This window comes from Tinamus guttatus, unplaced genomic scaffold (assembly GCF_059628265.1).
Source record: "Tinamus guttatus ecotype Peru unplaced genomic scaffold, ASM5962826v1 Tinamus_guttatus_pri_ptg000013l, whole genome shotgun sequence".
In the NCBI taxonomy this organism is placed as follows: Eukaryota; Metazoa; Chordata; class Aves; order Tinamiformes; family Tinamidae; genus Tinamus; species Tinamus guttatus.
Window position 1 is genome coordinate 159,501 of NW_028288547.1, and position 21,697 is coordinate 181,197.

Sequence of the window (21,697 nt, forward strand, 5' to 3'; positions counted from 1 at the left end):
TTTTTTTAATTCAGGTTGCCTAGATAAGGCAAAACTTGCTTCTTAATATGAAGAAAAACAGAGGTCGAACAGGTCGAAAGAGAAGAAGGAAACACTTGCAGAGTTTTATGAATGGAGGTAAAATCCCCAGAAGCAAAGCGAAATAATAAAATAATCAATTGCTTGTCCAGATGCATGTTTGTCAAATATATTTGTGTTCTGAAAATAACATTTATCAATGCCAGCTTTCTCTGTACAAAGATTTTTGTCATCAATAAACAGTCCCTACTGGGGCATGTGAATAGTGTGAGCTCTATTTTCTGGCTAATGGGAAGTACTACGTTATTCTTAAATTCCTTGGCCCTGGAGTGTGCTGAGTAAGTCCTACAGTCCCAGTTTCCAGAGGCTTAGAACTTAGCAAGCTAATGAGAGGGGAGCCTTTTTACTGTCCTGCTGTGTTACGCTAAAAAGCCCAAAACATGTGTTTTCTGGACATACAATAACGTTTTCCGACTTCTTTTGTTTTTCCCTTAGAATGATATTTTATAGCAATAATTAACTTTTTTTTTAACTTTTAAGTGAACAGTAGTCACAAGCTGGAATACATTAAACTAAAGAAGTGGCTGAAAGACAGAGGATTTGAGGACAGTAATTTAAGGCCAGCAGAGTTCTGGGGTAATGTTTTAATTTTTTGGTGATATATATTGTTGTTTCTTCTAAAGATATCAGATTCTTACTTTTTTTAAATCTCCTACTTGGATGTCTTTTGTTGCTGTTACTCTTTCAAACAAAAAGCACAGGAATATTGTTAAATGTGAATGAGAAGATATGTCAAAGTACTGTAAACTGTTTTTTGTATGAAGATAGTCTTGTGTAAAGCTTCAGGATGAGAATCTGCTAAAAGAACATGCAGACCTGTGCAGAATTCTTTGTAAAAATTGAGGTTTCAAATGTTAATGACAGTTATCTGGAAGGAAATAGTATCTCTTAACTATTTTCACATTTAGAACCAAACCTTGTTAACATTTCTTCATCCTTTTTTTTTTCTTTGCATGTCAGTCAACAGATCTTTGATATCTAACGAATAAGTAAATTGCTGTAGAGATGGGATTCATTTAGTAAGGATGACACATGGCACTTTACAAAAAAGATAAATGTCCTTACATTTTCTCCCTGTATTTCCTCCTGTATTTCAAAAACTTTTGTAGTATTATATTTAAGGAGAGTAGAGAAGATAGTATGAGTCAGGCAAACAGTGAATAGAAACTGTAAGGTACAGTTAAAGCTAAAGCCTGAAGTTATAGCAGGTGACGAAGGGTGTGTTTAAAGAAAAAGTGGGGAAAAAGGTGACCAATCTGTTAAATTGGACAGCAAGTGTTGTTGGGGGTATTGGAAAAATGGGTTTCCCAGGATTCTGAAAAGTAGCAGAAAAGTAAAAAGCGATTTAAAGAATAAAGTAATGAGCTGTTATCTGGAACAACTCATAAGTGGCTTTTATGATTTGATAGAGGTAAATATACCCTTCTAGAGTTTGCCTTGCAGGCATGTTAATTTCTGCAGCTTATTATAGTCTTCTGTATTTTACTATAAGCCTTCTCTTTGTTTCTTCTTCTTCAGATACAGGAAGAGGACTGATGACAACAAAAACCCTTCAGGTTTGTAATGTTCACTCTTTCTGCAAGAGCTTCTGTGAGGTCTCTGGGATGTTGTGGCATTTGCAACAAGGAAAGGGCTTTGGGATCTCTGTGATAGATGTAGCTTTATCATTTAATACCAGAATTTGCAGTTACAATCTGTTAAACGATCCTGTGTGCTTTGAAGGCTTGTATAAAGTCACTTCTGTCCTCTCTACAACAATTTATCATTCAGTTTCTTGTTACAGTTTAAGGCAATCAGTGACACCAGATATCTGATATCAGAAGGTGCAGTGCTAGGAGGGTGGAGTGAATGAAATGCGAGCTTATCTGAGCTTGAACCAGATAGGGAAACTCAGGTGTTGAATGGGAAGACTACTGGCTTGATCTGTGCCCTCTTCCTATGAGGCTGGACACATGGCTCAAGGCAGACAGGAAAGCTATTTACATAGACACAGGCTTGGTGAACAAGGACAAGATAAACATGACCTTTAATATCTTCCTATACTGGTGTGCTGATAGATGTCTGGGTAAGATCTGTTCTACAATATATCTTTGTGCGAAAATGATGGTGATGCTGAGTGACTTGGTGACTCTGTGAACAGCTAACTCTACCAGTGACAATTCATACTGACTGCAGCCATCCTCCTTTCCTGGACTGAGGCTGTCTTAAAACCATCCAGTTTCTATCAAGTTGGATATCACATCCTTTTGCTTCTTGACATTAGTATGTTTTCAAAAATCATGTACTAAAAGAGCCAGTTGCATTTAACATTAACTATTTTTTTGTATGTGTGCTATTTGTTTTCTATATGTATTTTTTTCCCTCATAGGCAGGGGAACTGGTTATCTCATTGCCTGAAAAATGCTTGCTCACTACAGCTACTGTCCTTAGTAGCTCCTTAGGAGAATACATTAAAAAGTAAGTGAAAAAGTGACATTTCTGACAGGAAAATAAAACAAGACTTTCTCAGTTGGCCTTTCCTGTGGGTTGCTCTTTGGCAGATGAATCACCTTAAGTGGAGGTAGGATTTTAAACTGCACATCTTAACTTTCAGGAGTATTTCTTATCTTTCATGTGCGTGGAATGCTCGAATAAGAAAGATTTGGACATCTACCAGTCCATTTTAGCTAGGAAGAGTTGGAGAGAGGGTTGAACTTGGCCTGCTGCTAAGGCCTGCCAGGAACAAAATGACTTCAGCCATTTGTGAATGATTTATTGGGAATCTTTGAATGCACTTCGATAAGAGAAGGGATTAAAAAGAGGTTAAAAAGCACTTGCATGAATACATTCTTTTAAAAAGTTCAGAACAAAGGCCTGTATTGGACAATGAGTACTTGTTTGCTATCTTTAAAAAAAGGAACAAAAAAAAGTAATGAACCTAAAATTGCTGCTACAAGCCAGCTTTTATAGTTTCTCAATAAAATGAACTCAAAAGTCCCTTTGAAATCATCAAAAGGATTTAAAGGTGAACTACAAATAAGTTTAAAGTAAAAGCTATTTGTAACGTTTAAAAGTACTAGAAAAGAGAGAAAATATTATTGCAGCCGTTTTTGTCTTACCTCTGTGTATCCTCTCTATTGGTAATTTTATTTTGTTTTTTAATAGATGGAAGCCTCCTGTATCTCCCTTGCTTGCACTGTGCACATTTTTAATAGCAGAGAAGCATGCTGCTGATAAATCTCTGTGGAAGCCCTATCTTGACGTTTTGCCCAAGACGTACACTTGTCCTGTTTGTATGGAGCAAGAAGTAGTCAGCCTTCTTCCTGAACCTTTAAGAAAGAAGGCTTGGGAGCAGAGAACCACGGTCCACGAGTTGTATGTGTCTTCCAAAGCTTTTTTTTCATCCCTGAAGCCATTGTTTGCTGAGAACATAGAGACTGTTTTTAATTACAGCACCCTAGAGTGGGCTTGGTGCACTGTTAATACCAGAACAGTATACATGAAACATACACAGAGGGAATGTTTCTCTCTTGAGCCAGATGTTTATGCTTTGGCACCATATTTAGATCTACTAAACCACAGCCCAAGCGTTCAGGTAAGAGACTAAAAATAGACCATTTCTTTATTTGTAAATGCACTGACTCTGTACAATATTCATGTATGTGATGGATTAAGTGGGAGTTCAGTGGGAGATGGCAGAGTCTGTCTGGAGGATGCCAGCAGGCTGGGAGTTTGTATATACCCTGGAACTTGTTATTCAGGCTGGGATAGCTGAATAATAATGGTTCAAAGATTTTAGTTCAATTAGTGAAGCAGAGATATGGGGACAACACCCAATGGCTGGGTGAGATTTGCTGCAATATAGCTAGGAAGAATTTTAATAACTCACCTCTGTTTTCCCAAAAGGCTCATGTCCTATGACAAATCACAAGACTTACATAGTCCTTTTGACTCTGGGCTCAGAGCAGCTGAGGAGAATGAGTAGCTGCTCAGCTGAGGAGTACAGAGCAGGGACTGTCTGTCAGCACAGATCTAGGATAGCACAAAAGTGGCCAGCTCTGCATTGTTGTTTGTGTATCTGGGGTTTCTGTCTACAGGTGGTTGGTGAATCTTGCAGACGAAAATTTTGATGTTTGTTCCCCATATTTGTATTTATAGAGTAATACTAGTGTGGAATCCTTCAAATCAGTTGCCTGTTCAGACATCTGCAACACTAGATATTTGCATCCTTTTTTATAGTATTAGAGAAGAGATCCATACAGTTGATCTGTAATGATCAAGGTCTAACTACCTTGTTTCTCCTCTCTTTTTGCCGTAAAGTAAAATATCTTATTTTTAATTTCTCAAAGGTAAAAGCTGCATTTAATGAACAAACCAGAAGCTATGAAATTAGGACAAATACACAGTGCAAGAAATATGAAGAAGTTTTTATCTGCTATGGGCCTCATGATAACCAGCGACTCCTCCTAGAATATGGATTTGTTACTACTGATAACCCACACAGCAGTGTTTATGTATCATCAGGTTAGATTTATAGGTTGAAAGGTAGAAGAGTGGAGAGCAGTATCTGAGCAAGTTAATACTGCATCACTTCAAAAGAAGATCTGGGTTAAAGGAATAAAAAAAGGACAGTGAAAAAGTTCACACACTTGCATTTATATGCACAGTGAGCATATGCTCAATGCATATTACAGCATTGTTAAATATAATTTTAATACCATCAAAATATTTTTCAGTTCCAGAAGATAGAATGGTGATTGATACCAGTTTGAACCGCACAGAATTTAGAGAATGGAGATTTCCAATTTAGCTTTTTTTGGTAACTTCATCTTTTCTAAAATTGTGATTCTTAGACTCTATCATTGACTTCAAGATTGAGGTCTCAGTCCTGAAGAACTGAGCTTTTCATAAGTCAGGATTTCTGTTATAGGAATACAGTCTTGCAGATCATTTATTACTTTTGAGTGAGCGAGCACTTTTCAAATTAACTTTTGATTATATTTAGATTCACTCAAATCTAACAGCTATTGGTCTTGTCCATAGCCACTTGGGATATATGGCTGAAATGTTATGTCACAATTTAAGATGGTGATTTCTCCTGCATAGCATTTATTTTTTTTTAATATATTTTTTTATGCAGATACTCTTCTCAGATATTTTCCACCACTGGATAACCAGAGAAATGCAAAACTTTCTATTCTGAGGAATCACGATTTTTTACAGTATGTATCTGTTTCAGTGTGAGTTTTCATTTCATTTTTTGGGGGAGTCAAATTTTGCTTCTGTTGTCAGAACTCAGCATAAAATAATTATCTGTTTTTTAACAAACTGATACATTTGCTGTTTGCAGAAGAGCATGCATGTGGAAGTGGTAAATGCCAATATCAAAGCTTGAGACAGGCTGTCTCCTAGCTGTGGAGAGCAGCAGATTAACAGGAGTCAGGGAATCTTGTATTCCCTTAGACCAGAAATTATTTATCTAATCAGGAACATGGCTGTCATGCTATAAAAGATCACATGTACTTTTTGTTTGTTGAAATTCCCATTTTTTAGAAACTTGACCTTTGGGTGGGATGGACCATCTTGGAGACTCCTTACAGCCCTCAAGTTACTAAATCTACGAGAAGATGAATTGTAAGCATTCATCAGCATTTAGCTCTCTAAATGTTTAGAAAATGAGCATGCTTTATTTTCCTTTACTTCTTCTTTCCTGACATCATGTATGAGATACTATGATAATTGTTTTGGATCTTCTTCTGTGACAGTCTCATCGACTCCAAGTGAGAGAGGCAACGAAGAAAGGCCACAGAGATTATATAATGTGACATCATGGCCTATTTGTTGCTTTGGTCTTTTACTTTCCTGTTTTAAACACTAGGATTCCAGTATTTTTTCCCTATCCATTTCAAGAAGTGGGTATAACTTTAAGGTTCAGACTCCAGACCATCTTTTTGTTGTCTTGAGGGACTTGTAAGTGCTATTAACCCTGCTTGATTTTTGAGGTGTGTGTTCCAGAGACTGCTTCTGAAATTCCAGGACTCAATATCTTGCTGGAGGTCTTCTCCAGTGGCTCTCAGTACAGGTTTGGTCGTTTATTCCAAATGACAAATTTGGCTCAACCAACATTGATAGAAAATGGTGATCTGAATATTTTTTGTTATAATTAAAAAAAATAATAATAATTTGGATGACCATCTGTGCTTTGAAGTTTCATTGCTGAACGGAGTAAGTTGATCTACAAATAAATTCCTGTGACACTGTGGTGGGTAAAGCCCTTGAAGTGCATCATTACGGAGGCGATTTTTAGCAGAAGCCATGCTAATAAGTTTTACCCAAATGTTATTAACCTTTACTCCTTATTCCTGGGCTGGTGAAGTTGGAGGTAGCACAGCGGAGAAGCAAGGCCTTGAAGTATTAGTCTAAGTGCACACTCTGGCCATGGCTGAGAGGGTGGTAGTGAAGTGTCATTCCTGCAGCGTTTGGAGCTGGTGCTGCACACCGTTAAATCTCTCTTCTATTTTCCTTACGTTATTAGTTTGATGTCTGAATGCTGTGTGGTTTTTTTTACTTACGTTAACGTTACTTGTGCTAACCTTCCATCAGTGACATTATGTCTTAGCATAACTGTTAGTGTATTGTTCAGTAGGGAAACAGCAAATAGTTGTGTGTTGTTTGAATGTTTTGGTTCTAGTACTTGCTGGAAGAGAACGCTGCTTGGTGATGTAATTTCAGCCACAAATGAAGAGCAGACTTTGAACGTAACAGAAAAAATATGTCATTTTTTAATAGAGGAGACGCAGCACGTCCTTCTTCAGGTAATTTGTTAGAGGAACAAGGTAGCCAAGATTCCTTTTTCTCCTAGTGTAAATGTATAGTGGAGTAATTTTCAGGTGTGTGAACAGAATAAGGACAGGGTATTGACTTCCCTGGGGAGACAGAGGCTTGTTTACCATGGTAATTGGTGAATTGCTCAGCAGAATTTCAAGCCGCCTCAGAAAACAGGATCGTGTTACACCGCTTAGGCAAAGCTCTGTGAACAAGTTAAACATGTTTAGCCTTCTGTTGCCCACCGTGAATGCATTTGTGGAGGGTAACCCCTTAGAAGGGAATGTGGACTCACATAGGGTAGAAACAGAAGACGTTGCAGACCTGCTGTGAGGTGTGCTTGTTGCAGAAGATAAAGGCTATGCTCTTTGGAGCCCATCAAGCCAAATGAGCTATCCTTGTGAGCTAGCCTCTCTACGGTTGATCTCTAAGATGAAGTAACAACTCTTAAAAACAATCTTCCTTTCTGAATTGGAGCAAAACGTGAGTACATAATGTCAAGCTGGATTGTCGTCATTGAAAAGAGTTATGAAAATGTATGTGTATGTATATATATACATATATATTTGTTTGTTTTTGCAAAGGAAATACATATATGCGCAGAATGTGAGCCTGAGTTGTGGGCCATGTCTTGAGGCTTATAGGGGCTTAAGAGTCTGATGTCAGGTTGACATTTTCCATCTCCCTTTGTGTTCTTAGTTCCAATGTGCTTCCTATCCATGTGATGATGTTTTCCATTTTTCTTTTCCTTCTGCAGTTATTCTCATGGATGGTATAAACATGCTGTATTTCAAGATGGTTGCACAGAATCTTTATCAGAATTTATCTTTCCAAAATTGTCTGTTCTTGTCTTACATTAAATAATGTGAATATTAAGTAATTTCATACCATTTTTATAAATTTCAGATTTCCCATTTGAAAAGGGACAAAGACAACCTGAAAGATCACCTGGCTTTGGTAGAAGCTCTGCGCTTGGAAGATCTGAAGATTCTACAAAAATCAGCAGAGATTCTGTGCAACTTGAAAAACGCAACAACTTGACCCATATGGAATTGTGATAGCTGAGCTGACTGGATGACATTTGCCGCGGACCTGTTTGGCTCACTTGGTTTTAATGGATTTGAGCAGCAAAGAATAATGTTGAATATCACCATAATATGCTCAGTTTTGTTTACAAGTCACATGGGATGTGGAGTCTTACTCTTGTTTTTCGCTGGACTTCTCCACTAAGGCAAAAGGTTAGCCTGAAGAATAGGGAGGAGTAGAGGTGTATATCTCATCCAAATCATGGCTGTTGTAAGCAAAACAGCTTCTAGGGTAGTTTGGTCAGGAAGTCCTACAGTTTACAGTTCTCAGTGGTCTACCACATGGATCGTGAAGTCAATGAGATACTCCTTAGTGTATATTTAAGGAAAAGTTTCTTGACGGTGGGGGTGATAGAGCACTGGAACAGATTGCCCAGAAACGTTGTGGAATCTCCTCTGGAGATATTCAAAACCCATTGGGACTCAATCCTGTGTAACATGCTCTAGGTGACCCTGCACATGCAAGAGTTTTAGACTGGATGATCTCTAGAGGTCCCTTCCCACCTTTATGATCCTAGGATTCTATTTGATCTCTGGCATGTATCAAAGAGGGGAGAGGATAAATGTCTGTACTGCCCATATCTGCCCTGTACTTATATCTGCCCTTTACTGATCCTGTACCTTTCCTTTCTTGGCACCTGTATGTGTCCCTGAGTTTTAGCAGTTTACATAGGGTCTGTTCATTGCTGTAGCAGTAGGTGTGGACTAAAGCGTAGATTGCTGTCAGCCTGTTGTGACCCCAAGACATTCCCTTCTCAGTTTCTTCGCAAGTATTTCTTGAACAGGCTGTTATTGAAAGTTCAAGCTTGAAATGTCGTAAAGAAGTATGAATTTCTCTCTTTTACCCAAAGCTCTCTGCAGATTCAGCCTCCTGCTCAGAGTGTGAACTGAAATGGTGCATCATTCTCAACTATTTCTTGCTTGCAATTTGATTACTTGGCAATTCATTCTGTTTCCATTCAGTTCTGGTGGTCGCACTGAAATGTTCTTACCCTTTTGAGAAGAGTATATTCTCATGGGTTGTCTTTCAGGTTCTAGTTCTGCCTGAATCAGGGACTTTTAGGCAGCAAAAATGACGACTTCTCCAAAGGACATGTAGAGCAAGACTCTTTTTTTAACTTTTATAAGCTTTATTTTTAATGGTGGTTATATTGTAATTATTTTCTGTTTTATAAAGTATCAACTTCAATAGAATTTTTAATAAAAATTTTAGCATTTTTTAAAGAAATGTTTTTAAAGACTGTTTTTATAAATATTTTGATTCATTTTCTGTGCCTATGCTCTACTTAAAAAAAAAAAAAAAAAAAAAAAGTATCATTTACAGCACTCAAAGCATTTTAGGGAGTGACATCATTTAAAGAAAAAATGAAAGTGCAGCAAGATAAAACTGCTAAGAAATATTCAAGCCCAAATACAACTTCTGACTTTCTCTGATACCTACCAAACAAGAATGTTACTATGGAAACTTTATTGGGTTTGAGGATTCTGAAGCTTTTCCTTATGTTTTTTTTTTCTCTGTTGGCCTATTTGGGACAGGAAGTGTATGCATGGATACTTCTCCTGTGTTAACTGCTGTTCCTAAAATGTAGTTACTGAGAGTCTGCATAAGACTATATTAACACGTGAAACTTTTGCTTTAAAAAAAAAAACAAACAAACTATGCGTGCATCATCTCCAGAAGTGACTTCTGCATTTCATCAGTATCCCTGTCCTGTTGAGAGCATCTGTTGCTGTGCTATCTTGTGCCATTGCTTTGAGGCAAGTGGAAATTCTTCAGCTTTTCTCTTTTTTTTTTTTTTTTTTCCCTTCTTCTTCTTGCTGTCATTTCAAGTTTCACATCCTGTAAGTATGAAAAGGGATTTTCCTTCCCTATAAGGATAGATTAGTTTTGGTTCAAAATGCTGGAGTAACAGAGAATTGTAACTGTTTGCTATTGCTCAGTTTCCATGCCGCCAAATACAGAAGTTCTCCTTGTTTTTGAGATGCTAGTTTCTAACCTCTTTCTAGGATTCCGTTCTGAAAGGAAAAAAAAAAGAGGGGGGTATTTTCCAACTTTTTTTTTTTTTTACCATAGTCCACTAGAAAAGAATCTCAGTCTCGCCAGTGTGGTTCATGCTACCCATGAGTGGTTACTCTACATGTTGGAGTAAAGGGAGGGGCGACTGGGTTGGGAAAGGAATTGGAGTGCTTCAAGGAGCTGGAAGTGCATCTGTTATATCCTTTAAACCAACCTAATTTCACATCTGCTTAAATTGTGGGGTTTAACCCCTGCAGATCACTTGGCTCTGTTCAGAAGCGCTTCCTGGGCTGGGGGATGAGAAGTGGATGTGCAATCCCTACTAGTCACACCAGGGGCAACCTTCATCAGCTCACGAGAGGATCCTTCTGTACCGTGAACATGGCTGCAGCTCAGTAGTTACCTCAGAAGCTGTGTTATGAAGTAGCAGAAGGTAGTAGTTCTTCACACTGTTGGAAACAGAAGTGTTGAGGTCTCCAAAGAATATGGATAGAAAAAGTTTACACAGATTCAAGGTATATCTATATAAACCTATGGAAGACAGATTTGTTGACTGGTACCGACCAAATCCCTTTGTCTTGGGATGTCCCCTGCTCTCCAAATCCTTGGAGGTTGGGAGGGTTTTAGTGGTAAATATAGTATATGCTTGTGCTGTGCTTGCTCTTTAAAAGTGTCTGTTGAGACTGTGGGAAACAGGATACAGGGCTAGAGAGATTCTTCCTTTGAACGTGTGCTGCAGTTTTAATGAATACTCTTGGGCTGGTAGTCCTTTTAGATGAATTTAATGAGATTTTCTTCATTCTCTAAAAATGAGAGGATATGATCCTTAGCTAAAGTCAAAGGATCTTGCAGAGTCCCACAGTAGTCACTAGAGTCATGCTAACTTAACCCAGCTGAGCATCCAGTTTGTGGAATACTGAATGAGTTTTTCCCCATTTTAAGTTGCGGGTTATGAGACCATTCTGTAATGAGATGGTACTATAATTAAAGAAGAAATCTTTTTGTTTTTGTTTTTTTGTTTGTTTTGTTTTTTCTCCTGGAGGTGGCTGTTATAAGACCAACCGCCAGATGCGGGATCTTGCAAGATGGTTACTAGTTTAATAAAAGTTTATTTGCTTTAGTATTTCAGCATTGCCTACTCATTTACATCTAGTAGTTTAAATACAGGTTCAACTTCTGTAACTCCTACACTCCTTCAAGAGACTGTAAGAAGGGGATTTGGCAGTGCAGGATGGTAGGCAGTCTGAATTGCTTATATATCTCTTGAATATAAACACTGCAATAATCCCCAGCTTTACCTTAAGTACTATGGCAAGTATCCGGAATGCAGCCATGTGTTTCATGTCAAAAACAAAATCCTGCCTGAATAAATTAGGAAATTGTGACTGGTGCTTCTATAGCACACATCAATAACAATGTATTTTTGAAAGGAATAAACAACCATAACATAGGTCATGATTCAGCATATATGACTGATCATCAACTGCTTAAATTCTTTTTTGAATCAAACCTAAACAGTTTGCAAGGGCATCCTAAGCTAGTCTAAGAACTTGGTTGCTGGAGAATGTAGCTGCCTTGGGAGGTCTCTCTAAGTGCTTTAGAGAACGCTAAAGCTAGTTTTCAGAGTGAAGATCCTTATTCTTTGTCTCTACTTTAGAGCTCTTTTGAGCTTCTAACAACTTAATCGTTTAGCTTTAGTGACTTGCTGTAAACATTTGGCTCTGGATATGTGTTAGTTTGAAAAGGGATTTAGCTATGATCCTACTGTGGAAAGACATATGGTGTTTCCCTTTTTCTATCCTTCTTTCAAATCAGATCAGCGAACTTCAGCAATACTAGCAAAAAAACCCATATCTTTTTACCACAAGCAATGCAAAAATTAGCATAGATCTCAGCAGATTCTCTTCTGACTTGTGCATCCGCAGTATTATTCTGCAAGAGCAAAAATAGAACCGTTTTCTGTGACAGCAGTGAAGACACTGGGTTTGGGTAGGTCTAATAGCAGAAGTTTTATTTCTTTTGGTAAGAGAGTAAGACAGAAATAAAACAGTTTGATTTGGGTGGGAGGGTGGGGAGGAGGAGATAGGAGATGGGGAATTGATCTAGTCCAGCCTGAAGTCACTGAAAAATGATAAACATGAAACTCTGTGATACTATCTTTCCTGTGTCATTTTATGTAAATCTGGCATGGATTTTCTTTGATCTCCTACAGAGAGTGGCTTCTAGTTTACAGTTTTCTTCAGCTATAATGTGAGGAGATCGTTCATCATTGCTAAGTGCCATTAGACCTGTCTGTTCAGGACAAGATAAGGGAGTATCGACTCTCATACCCTGGTAATTAAAGCTTTTAGGTACACTATGAAAACATTTCAAAGATGGCATTCCTAAAGAAAGAGCTTTTAAAAATGATTTTCCCCAGGATATGTGACCCCTCCCCTTCCAGAAGGTAAATGAATATCCCTTTAAGGATAGGCCAAAATTTGGCATAATTTGAAGTGATTCTATGTACTCACTACAGCTGTGATTATGGAGTTGAAGATGGTGAATGCTGGGACTGCAGGAAATAGTCCCAACAGAGCTAATAGTTTCATTACACAATAAGTATAAACCAGTACTGTTAAAAGATTGCATCATTTTCTGTGTGAGTTTGCATTAACACGTTTGAACCACGTGAAATTCATCATTTTTATAATGCCAGTACAAAAGCAAGGAAACTCAAGAGATATCTGGAAGATGTTGATTTTTTTCTTGCCTGTAGCAAAGCTGCAGTCATATAAATCTATTGCAGACTCTTGTGGAAAGAAGAAAATAATTTCCTTGTTTCACTTCTGAGTGTTTTTGAACACTCTTTAATGCCAGAATTAAGTTTTAAAAGATATCACAATGAGTGCAAATGTAAAAATATTTTGTGAGCCTGGAACTAAATTGTGTAAAACTAATGTAATCTCTGTCTTGTCCACTAGATGATGCAACTGTACTACAGAGAAATAAGAAATTAGAGTAAGCCCACCTGTAATCTTATTTCTTCTTTGATTTTAATAGTAAAAACATTTTCATGGATGCAGATCATTTGTTTTAGATAAATAGTTAAAAATGTTTCCTTTCTGCTGGGTTCAAATGAAACTTGAAGTTTTATAGTCTCTTGTTTTTTTCATTTTTTTTAATTGGAGTTGCACCTTTCTTGGATTAATGCATATTGTCCTTTTCTGAAACTACCACCTGAGACCTATCTCATGGGTCGAATTATCTGTGTTACATTGATTCAACTCTAATGGTTTAGCCAGCGGGGTTGTAATTGAGAACTGTCTATTCATTTGTTTCCCTTCAGAGATTAGAGGCCAGATTATCTTTTGCCCAGATTTCTTTCAATAACATCCTTTGATGTGGCTGAATAAACTCTGATTGAAACATTTGTCTGTGTGGGGTATTGTGGGCTCTACCTTGTGTGAATTCTCAAGCATCTAAGAGTAGTTTCTTTTTTGAGCCTTTCCCTTGCTGGGAGTCTTTTTGCCTCCCATTTTCATGATATTTGTGACTGTTTACTACTTTTGATATGTGCTTGTTGCCTTGCTCACATCTTCCATTGACTTCTGAAACAAGAAGTGCATGTCTACACTGCACGTCCTTAGAGCACCTCCAGGCTGTCTCAGTTGCCATATAGCAAAAAAAAAAAAAAAAAAAAAAAAAAAAAAAAAAAAAGAAGAGGAATGGAGGGATCTGCTGCTTGCAAAACTAGTAACTTATTCCCGTTCCTCAGCTCTTTTCCTTTCTCTCCACATCAGAAGCATGTCATGGCATGCTACTCTTAACAGCGCCAAAGTGGATTGGCTCTAGTACATGGCAGGAGGCTGTGCACTTCTTATGTAAGATTATCCTTTTGCAGGTCTGGCAGGGCTAGGTGTGTTTCCAATGCTTTCCTCTTCCTCTAGGATGTCAGAGTTGGGCTAGAGAAACTGGTACGTAAGAGCTGTATATCTACGGATGCATCGAAGAGGCACTGGATGTGCTATTTTAGTAGCTGCCTCTCAGAGCTGGCAGTAGCAGTTTGGCTTTTTGACCCTTGGCAGGCAAAGAAGACTATTGAGAGGATAGGGGGACATTCTCAGCATGAGCCTGGTGCCGTGCTTGTCTGTACCACCCTGCCTGGGCCAGCTTCCCAGAACTTCTATCTTTGTCCTCAAGAAGCCCTTTTGCAGCAGGAGAGTGCCATGAATTTATGTGTCCTTCCCAGAAGATGAACTTTGCATAGGCAGAGATGCTTGGGTGTGGGTGTGTTGGCTTTTAGAGGATGTTGGAGAGAGATCAGAAGGGCCCATGCCGTCCCAAGATGACTCATGCTCCTCTGAAATGTTTCTGATGAGTTAGATGCTGGGCAAATGAGTGCCTGGCTCAGGAGTAGGAAAACACTGTGCAAGTCATGGGAGACTGTTTGACCTTGCCTCCTAATGGCTAGGACCACAATTTGCACTGGAGGGAAAGGAGAATTGTAGGCTAGGGCAGGAAGGGTAGAGGCGACCCCACAAGAGAAAGGATGTTTGATACACTAACAAAAAATGCACACTCATTTTTAATGTCTTTTCTCTGCCTGTAACTTTGTGTAGATACCTCTGGGTAGTTCCCTCAGAAATGGTGTGGTGGTGACGGTGGCCATTTCTGTGCAGACTGGGAAGTGGATAGGAAGATGATGGGGTAACCCCAAGTATACTGTTTAGGACAGTACCCACCAGAAAAATCATATGTCATCAGGCAAATGTGTGTAACTGTGCTATTTCATGGCTAGTCTGCACCTTCATGAGGATAATGACTAAAGGAATTTGGGTTACCTGGTTGAGTAACTTTGGTTTGGCATTTAGCCTGACGTGTCAGAGTAGGGGACCTAGAGAGGAGAAAAGACAGTTTGAGACAGGGAGGCCATGATAGATGGAGTCCTTTTGCCATGCTGGTCCACCTGTATAGCGCTCTGCTCCGTGCTGTTACGCACATGGAGATAGGTGGGCATGGATTCCTCTGCATTGGGAAGGTAGGAAATTCCTCTTATCAGACATGCCGTTCCTGATACGTTACTGTGATGAGCCTGTCTGTCATGGAGATGTACAAGGCTTCTCACAATTGTTCACTGGCAAGGTCATGTGGGATTAGAGTTGGTGGATGAGATCTCCTGGCTGAGATGCCCTGGGGCGTGGAGCTGTCCAGTGTGAAAGGGAATGCACACTGTAGAGTGTGAATTTGAGGAAATGGAAGGGAATGAGCAATATCCAGGTTTTCACTGCCATCGCAAATGAAGTGCTCTCATGATGAGCTCCAAGGCTGAGGCAGCGTGGATGGTCAGAGAGCTGGGCTTAGAGTCTACAGTCAGCAGCATTCGCAGAAACATTGTACATAGAGCCTGCCTACATTTGGTGGAGCCTTGAGCCTAACTCTGTTGAAGATATCTGCACTGGTAGTTGCTTTTATCCCTTTCGAATAGGTCTCTTCCTTTGGGAATGGCCATTCCCTCTCTATATAGTTACAGAACTATGTGTACCTGACACTAGCCCCAGTGAACACAGCAAACATTAATCTGAGCTGAACTTCAAGAAATATAACATTGTCTCTGTCCTTGGCCTCTTCTAAGCAAAATCTGTGGAAATCAGTTCTTCCCATGCCATTCTATGCTGATTTAACTCCACTGACTTGAATGGAGTTGCACCTCACTTTTGATATCTGGTTTCAGGGATTTATTAAGCACAGCTGTGGTCTAAAACCCACTGACAGAAATCGATTGGTTTGTGTGGGTTCAAGCTTTATTTCCGTGTTTTCAACAAAAGCATGAAATACTTCACAGTTATAGGAGACTTATTACAGCCTTACAGGAGGATCAGAGAGAGTGACTCTACCAAGGCACTGTTTGCACTGGAAATCCTGGGTGGGGTGAAGGCTGCGCTGTCAAGCTCGGGAAGAGCTGGATGTGTGTGTCTGTAAGGTCAAAGTCCCCTTTGTGCAGCTGGCTAGATGGGGTTAGAGGTGGCCAGGTATGGTATAGCTCAGCCTGCCAGCTGATGGCCGGATCGAGGCTTTCTTGAAAAACCTTATGAGGGAGTTGTACCTGGGATAACATCCTGTGGGTGAAATCCTTTCATGTGGATGTAAATCATGCGGTCTACAAGGTTTGTACCACTTCAGTCTACTTATTCTTGAAGTAGCTCTTAATCCCTTAACATAGAGGCCCAGCCGAAATGCCAAGTTTAGGCCAACATATGTCTGAGGCTTTCCTGAAAGGAATGTTGTTCAGGTGGAAAAAGAATTTGATCTTTTTTTCCCCTCTGGGATTTCCAGATGCCAGAGAGCTCTTTCAGAGCAGTAATGAATGAGCCAGACCAGCTGCATGTATGTGGTCAAATGGTGCAGCAGTGGTTCTTCACATCCAGTCAGACCTGCACATACTGAACTGAATGTATGTGTGCCAGGCAGTAGGTCCTCTGCACAGTCTGACACAGTTAGATCCCCTGCGCATGGTCTGGCCATCTGGGTAGTGTGTCTGTAATAAGGCCATTGCATTCATGCTGGTTTATGCCTCTGCATTCCTCTGTGGGGATGCTCAAAGAGCCCAAGGTAGGAGTTCTTCCCTGTAGTCTTGAGAAATAACTATCCCCGCTCAAAGTTTTAGCTGCAATGTCAAAAGAGTGTGCAGACTCCTGTCTCAACAGTGACTACTTCTACTAACGTATTTTTCGAAGTTCCTGGGAAACTATTTGATGAGAATAACTACCCATCCCATTTATTTTTTATTTTTTATTTTTAAGAAAAAAAGTGGGATGCAGCAATGGAAAAACAATGGGCTGAGCATTCCTAATTTCAGGCTAAAACGTGTTTATTAAAGAAAACATGTAAAGAAGTATGAAACAAAGAAGCCTCAGACCATTGTAAAGTGATACATCAGAAGAAAATGTTCTTAATGTACCCCCATTCTTAGGATTTTTTCTCCCTTATTTCTCCACTGGTTCTAGACAAAAGTAATATTTGAATTGAAGTCAATAACAAGATGCAACTGTTGAATGTCAAGTATGGGGGAAAATATGAATGTTACTTGGATAATTCAGAAAACAGCTGCTACAGTTATGCTGCATTGTACAAGCTGTTAAAGGTGATAATTTTAAAAAGAAAAAAAGACTGGCAAAGAGCTACTGCACTTGGTAGGAAGAGACAGATTTCCTGTAACTCAGTGCCCTAGGGACGCCGGGGAGTAACGTGAGATGGGCTAGTTGTTGGTACGTGGACCTTGGCAGTTGTGTGCTCAACTGCTGGCTCTGTCCCTGTCTGTGGCAGCTGGGATGTTGTGCGAGGCTGGGCAGAGCAGAAAGTGCGGTGGGACTACCTGTGAGGGTCTGGGCTTTGGTTCCTCCTTGCCCTAGTTCCTTCCTAGTAAATGCTTGCCTGCCTCCATGGGGACTGTGGAGGTAGAGATTATGTGTTGAGCAGATATTTTCATACAAGGATCAGAGCCAAATGTTCTTGATAATTTTAGGTAGTAAATTTAGAGCTAAATGGACCACAACTATTAAAAAAAAAAAAAAAAAAAAAAGCTAAAAAAAGGTCAAAAGAGTACTAATAGTACTCTTTTTTAAATCATCATTTTAACATCTCTTCCAGTCATACAATTTGAACTTTTTAACTTGACTCTTCATTACTGATAAATAGTATTAAAAACATAGTATATGCTATAGTTGTTACCAATTTCCGGTTGCAGTTTGTATGTAAATCAAGTGCCCCTGACAGAAAGATCCACTGTACACCTTCCTTGCACTCTGACCACTTTAATACTGGAGAATCATTCTTTCCATTAGTGCACTTAAATTATGAAGAATGATGTGGAACAGTGGTATTAGCAACTCTTCCTTTGTTTATAGCTAAAGAATATCGGACTGCTTTAAAGAACATGAAAACGAGTTTTGTCTTCCTTTCCTATTACTGTCAAACAAACTTCACCTCAGCGCTCGACATCACATGGAATTTGTCACTGGCAGGAAGCATAAGCCCTACCTTGTGAATATATAACTTACAGTCACTTCAGAGGGAGAAAAAAAATCCTTTCATCATGTTCAGTTTTCTTCACTGTTTTATTTCACTTAAAACATCACTCACTACCAAATGGTATTTGTCAGTAGTAATTGGCAAATGCTGGAGGCGGTTTTCAAGGCTGTCTGAATGGAAAATCTCAAAGCAGTTGTCTGCACTGAAAGAAAATATTACATTTGATCTTTTTATGATTCTTACAGACATGATGTATGTCTGCATTCCTTAACCCGAAGAATTCTTGGTGTTTGGGTTTCTTTTCCTTTAAATGGCAGGAAGTAACACTTCACTGTTATTTTGCAGTATTGTCTGAGAATTAACCACAACATAATGGTAATGTACATTTTTTTTATGCTTTGCAGAGATTCGTTTTTATTAGCCATTTATTGTGGTTTTGCTTGTTGGCAAGCTGCAATGCTCTGAATGATAACTGTGGCTATTTCATTTCAAATGCATTTGTATGTAGACGTGTATTTCTCCTGATGTATTCTTTCTGAAGAAATTATCCTCAGTGATTGCTTTGCAGTAAATCACCTTTCTCTTAATGCAATCGTACAAGCGTATTACTGCTCCTGTCGCCGCTGACCATGTGCTTTTTGATGATTAAGACTTAAGGATAGACAGCACATTACATTAAAGCCATGGTTTAAGTCCACACAGTCGGGTTTTCCCTGATGCTAAGGCCAGTATGAGAGAGTGAAGGAAAGGAAAGGGTCATCACACCCTTAGAAAGGGACTGTAATCCCATGGGAGGAAAGGGATAGCTTATTTGCAAAGTGTTTTCTGCATTTCATTTTGTACCAAAAATGAATTGAGTAACTTTCCCTTCATGGAGTATTATGGTGTCTGCATTGACTCTTCGGGGTTGGTCAGATGAATGCTTGTGTGACCTCTCATTGAAGGTTTAGTCAACTAAAATAGATATTGGAGGCCAAATGAGGTCACTGTGTGTCAGCTTTTCCCTAAAACATTTGGGCCCGTGGGCTGGCTGTAGGCAATGCTGGGCATGGGACTCTCTCAGAGGGTTTTTCATGTCTCAGGAGGGACTGGCTGGCAGGGTGGCTGGTGGGGCTGTGGTAGTGCAGTCCTAGGCCGAGGAGCCGGAGGTAAGCGAGGACAAAAGGAGGGACAGCTGCGTGAGGAAGGGATTTTGAGAGGCAAAAGGAGACTACCATGCACTGCAGAGGGGAAGGAGAGGGTAGGAATGAAGGATGCAAACCTATAGAGATGAGATTTTGTTAATTTTGCTGCCTAGAGTAATGCAGCAATGCAGTATTTGTGGCACACACTCCCACACCTGTTGGACAGAGTTCAAAAGGATTTATTTGCAGCCTGTCACTTCAAGTCTTCAGTAGTTCCCATGTTTGATAGGAACTCTCATTGTCATGTTTCCACAGTTCTCAAATTAATGGCGCACTGTAGATTCCTGTCTGAGTCAATAACCCAATTAGTTAATAGAGCTGAGCAACAGCATGAGCGAAATTAAAGACAAGCTATGACAGCACTCTATTCCCAAAAGTTTTGCAGGCCTCCTTTAATTATTATCTGCAGACAGTTACTGTTGCCTTCTTGTAAATGCTGTGTGAGAATATTCAGAAATGTTATGCTTTATTTTTGTTACCAGTCAGTAGAACAATAAACGCAGAAGGACACATTTTTCTCTCTCCTGTTGTCACATGAAGCTGAAAGCTCAGTGATGTGAATTACAGATTATCTTTTTTTTCACCAAGAAGTGCCAGTCAAGCCTTTTCGCCAGAAAGGCAGAGTATAATGCCATACCCAGTAGAATAGGACTGCATTATATTGCTTAGAAAGTTCATACTTCACATGTAGTGTGTGCAGGGTCATATGCTCAGTGGAAAGGTCTGCGGAATCATGTACAGGTTAACACCTATACAGACCACTGTTCAGAAACAAAGGGCACAGCTGACAGAGATGCAAATAAGATGCATGATATTTGGGATTTTCAAGTCAGTCTGGATGCTGCAGTCCAGATTCATCTTCATGACCCAGGAAAACTTTAGCATTACACCAGTGAAGCTGCAAGTGCTGAAACAGGCCCCAGACATAAGTCATAGCCTAGAGGAATGAAGAATATAAAGTAGTACTATATAAATAATATAACACATGCCAATCTGGTATCCCATGTTGAATATTGCAAGGGCTACATAGGTAAAGGGAAGGGCAGACACTGAAATGGTCCTTAAAAACTCAGTTTAAACAGACTGGGCTTAATAAGTCTGGGAAAAAGACAGGTGGGTCAGGAAAGGGTTATGATAAGAGACTATAAAATCATGACTAGTATGGGAAAGGCAGATGGAGAAAGATTATTTATTCTTTCTCAAAACACAAGCAGTAGGGGGTGCCTAATTGGATTATATGGCAAAAAAAAAGACTCTTTCACAGTAGTTCATAATTGGTTTATTGAGCTTATTGCCACAAATGTCCTGTCTGAAAGGATAAATGGTTTCCAAAATGGACAAGTCAAGGGCAGAGACAATGGCCTGAATGTAAACTGGAGAAAGAACAGCATGCTTGTGTTAGTTCTTACTCTTTTCCCTTGAGCTTCTGTACGGAGTGTTGTCCAGAGACTGGACATTGGAGAAGATCTTGGTTCTAGTCCAGAATTACTGTTTTAAGCTATGTCTCTATATTCTAAAATTGTCAGATGGTAGCCTCACTTGACAGCAGCCAATGTGTGTTTTGGTGCTCTCTTTCTCAATTTCTACAACTCTGAAACTCTATGGGTTACATGCCCATAGACCTCAAACTGGGCACGGGAGGTGGTTTCTGTTTCCTAGACAAATAGTTTGTGTGCTGAATTCTCATTAAAAGCAGTTAAAAACATGAATATCTTGCTACATTTTTCAGTCATACATCTCACAATGGAGCTTATTATTGTGCTCGTCACAAGTAATTTCTGAAAGACGCCCAAGGGGTTGGATGATCATAGTGCTCAAGGAGCATACTGATAACTTATTTCTCATTTTGCAAAGAATTAACTTGAGAAAGAACTCCAGCTAACAAACTAACAAATTATTCATGGCAGAATGAAGAGAAATGATAATATGCCTTTTCCAGAACTATTGAATGATACTCCTGTACCGCAATAAGCTTTGGGAAGTTACAACAAAAGAAGGAATTGGCAGAAGTCTACAGTTGTTTCCAATGGACCAAAACACAGTGCAGTGTCTATATATGTTAGCAGGTGATACAATTTCACTTTGGAAACCAGCAGTGTCCACCAATTTATGCAGACAACAACTGTATTTGTTAAAATATATTCTTTTGTGTCTGTTTTAGACATACAGCTTAAGAACAGATGAGAATTACTCAACCGTTTTTTTATTTGAATCTTCACAAGGCTTTCTTTGGCAAATCCTTTCTGAGTTACAAATTTGGTTTACTCAGGCTAAGCTTTTAAGGGAAAAATCCTAGTAAAATAGTAATGTCTTCTTCCTCTTTAAACTGCATGTACATTAAAATTTTGTAAAGTTTAAAAGAGAATTAGCATCTGTTCAATGGGTTTTGCTGGCATTTCATGATCCAGAAAGTTCATCTTAAAACAAAATGATATTTTATTTCAGCCTTACAGTTCTCCTAAATATGTTTTGAGATCTAAATGCAATTTTTTCAGAAATCTTTTTAGTAACTTCGGCTC

At 39.2% G+C, this 21,697-nt stretch overlaps 1 protein-coding gene across 1 annotated transcript; it reads left to right on the forward strand.

Annotated features, from left to right (window-relative positions):
- Positions 1-29: 29 nt before the first annotated feature.
- Positions 30-7,925, forward strand: SETD4 (SET domain containing 4). The gene is made up of 10 exons (XM_010220639.2): positions 30-117; positions 559-654; positions 1,597-1,634; positions 2,447-2,535; positions 3,223-3,652; positions 4,407-4,581; positions 5,198-5,279; positions 5,611-5,691; positions 6,749-6,872; positions 7,789-7,925. The coding sequence occupies exons 1-10, from the start codon at positions 48-50 to the stop codon at positions 7,921-7,923; spliced, it is 1,320 nt and encodes a 439-aa protein (XP_010218941.2). The 5' UTR covers positions 30-47; the 3' UTR covers positions 7,924-7,925.
- Positions 7,926-21,697: the final 13,772 nt, after the last annotated feature.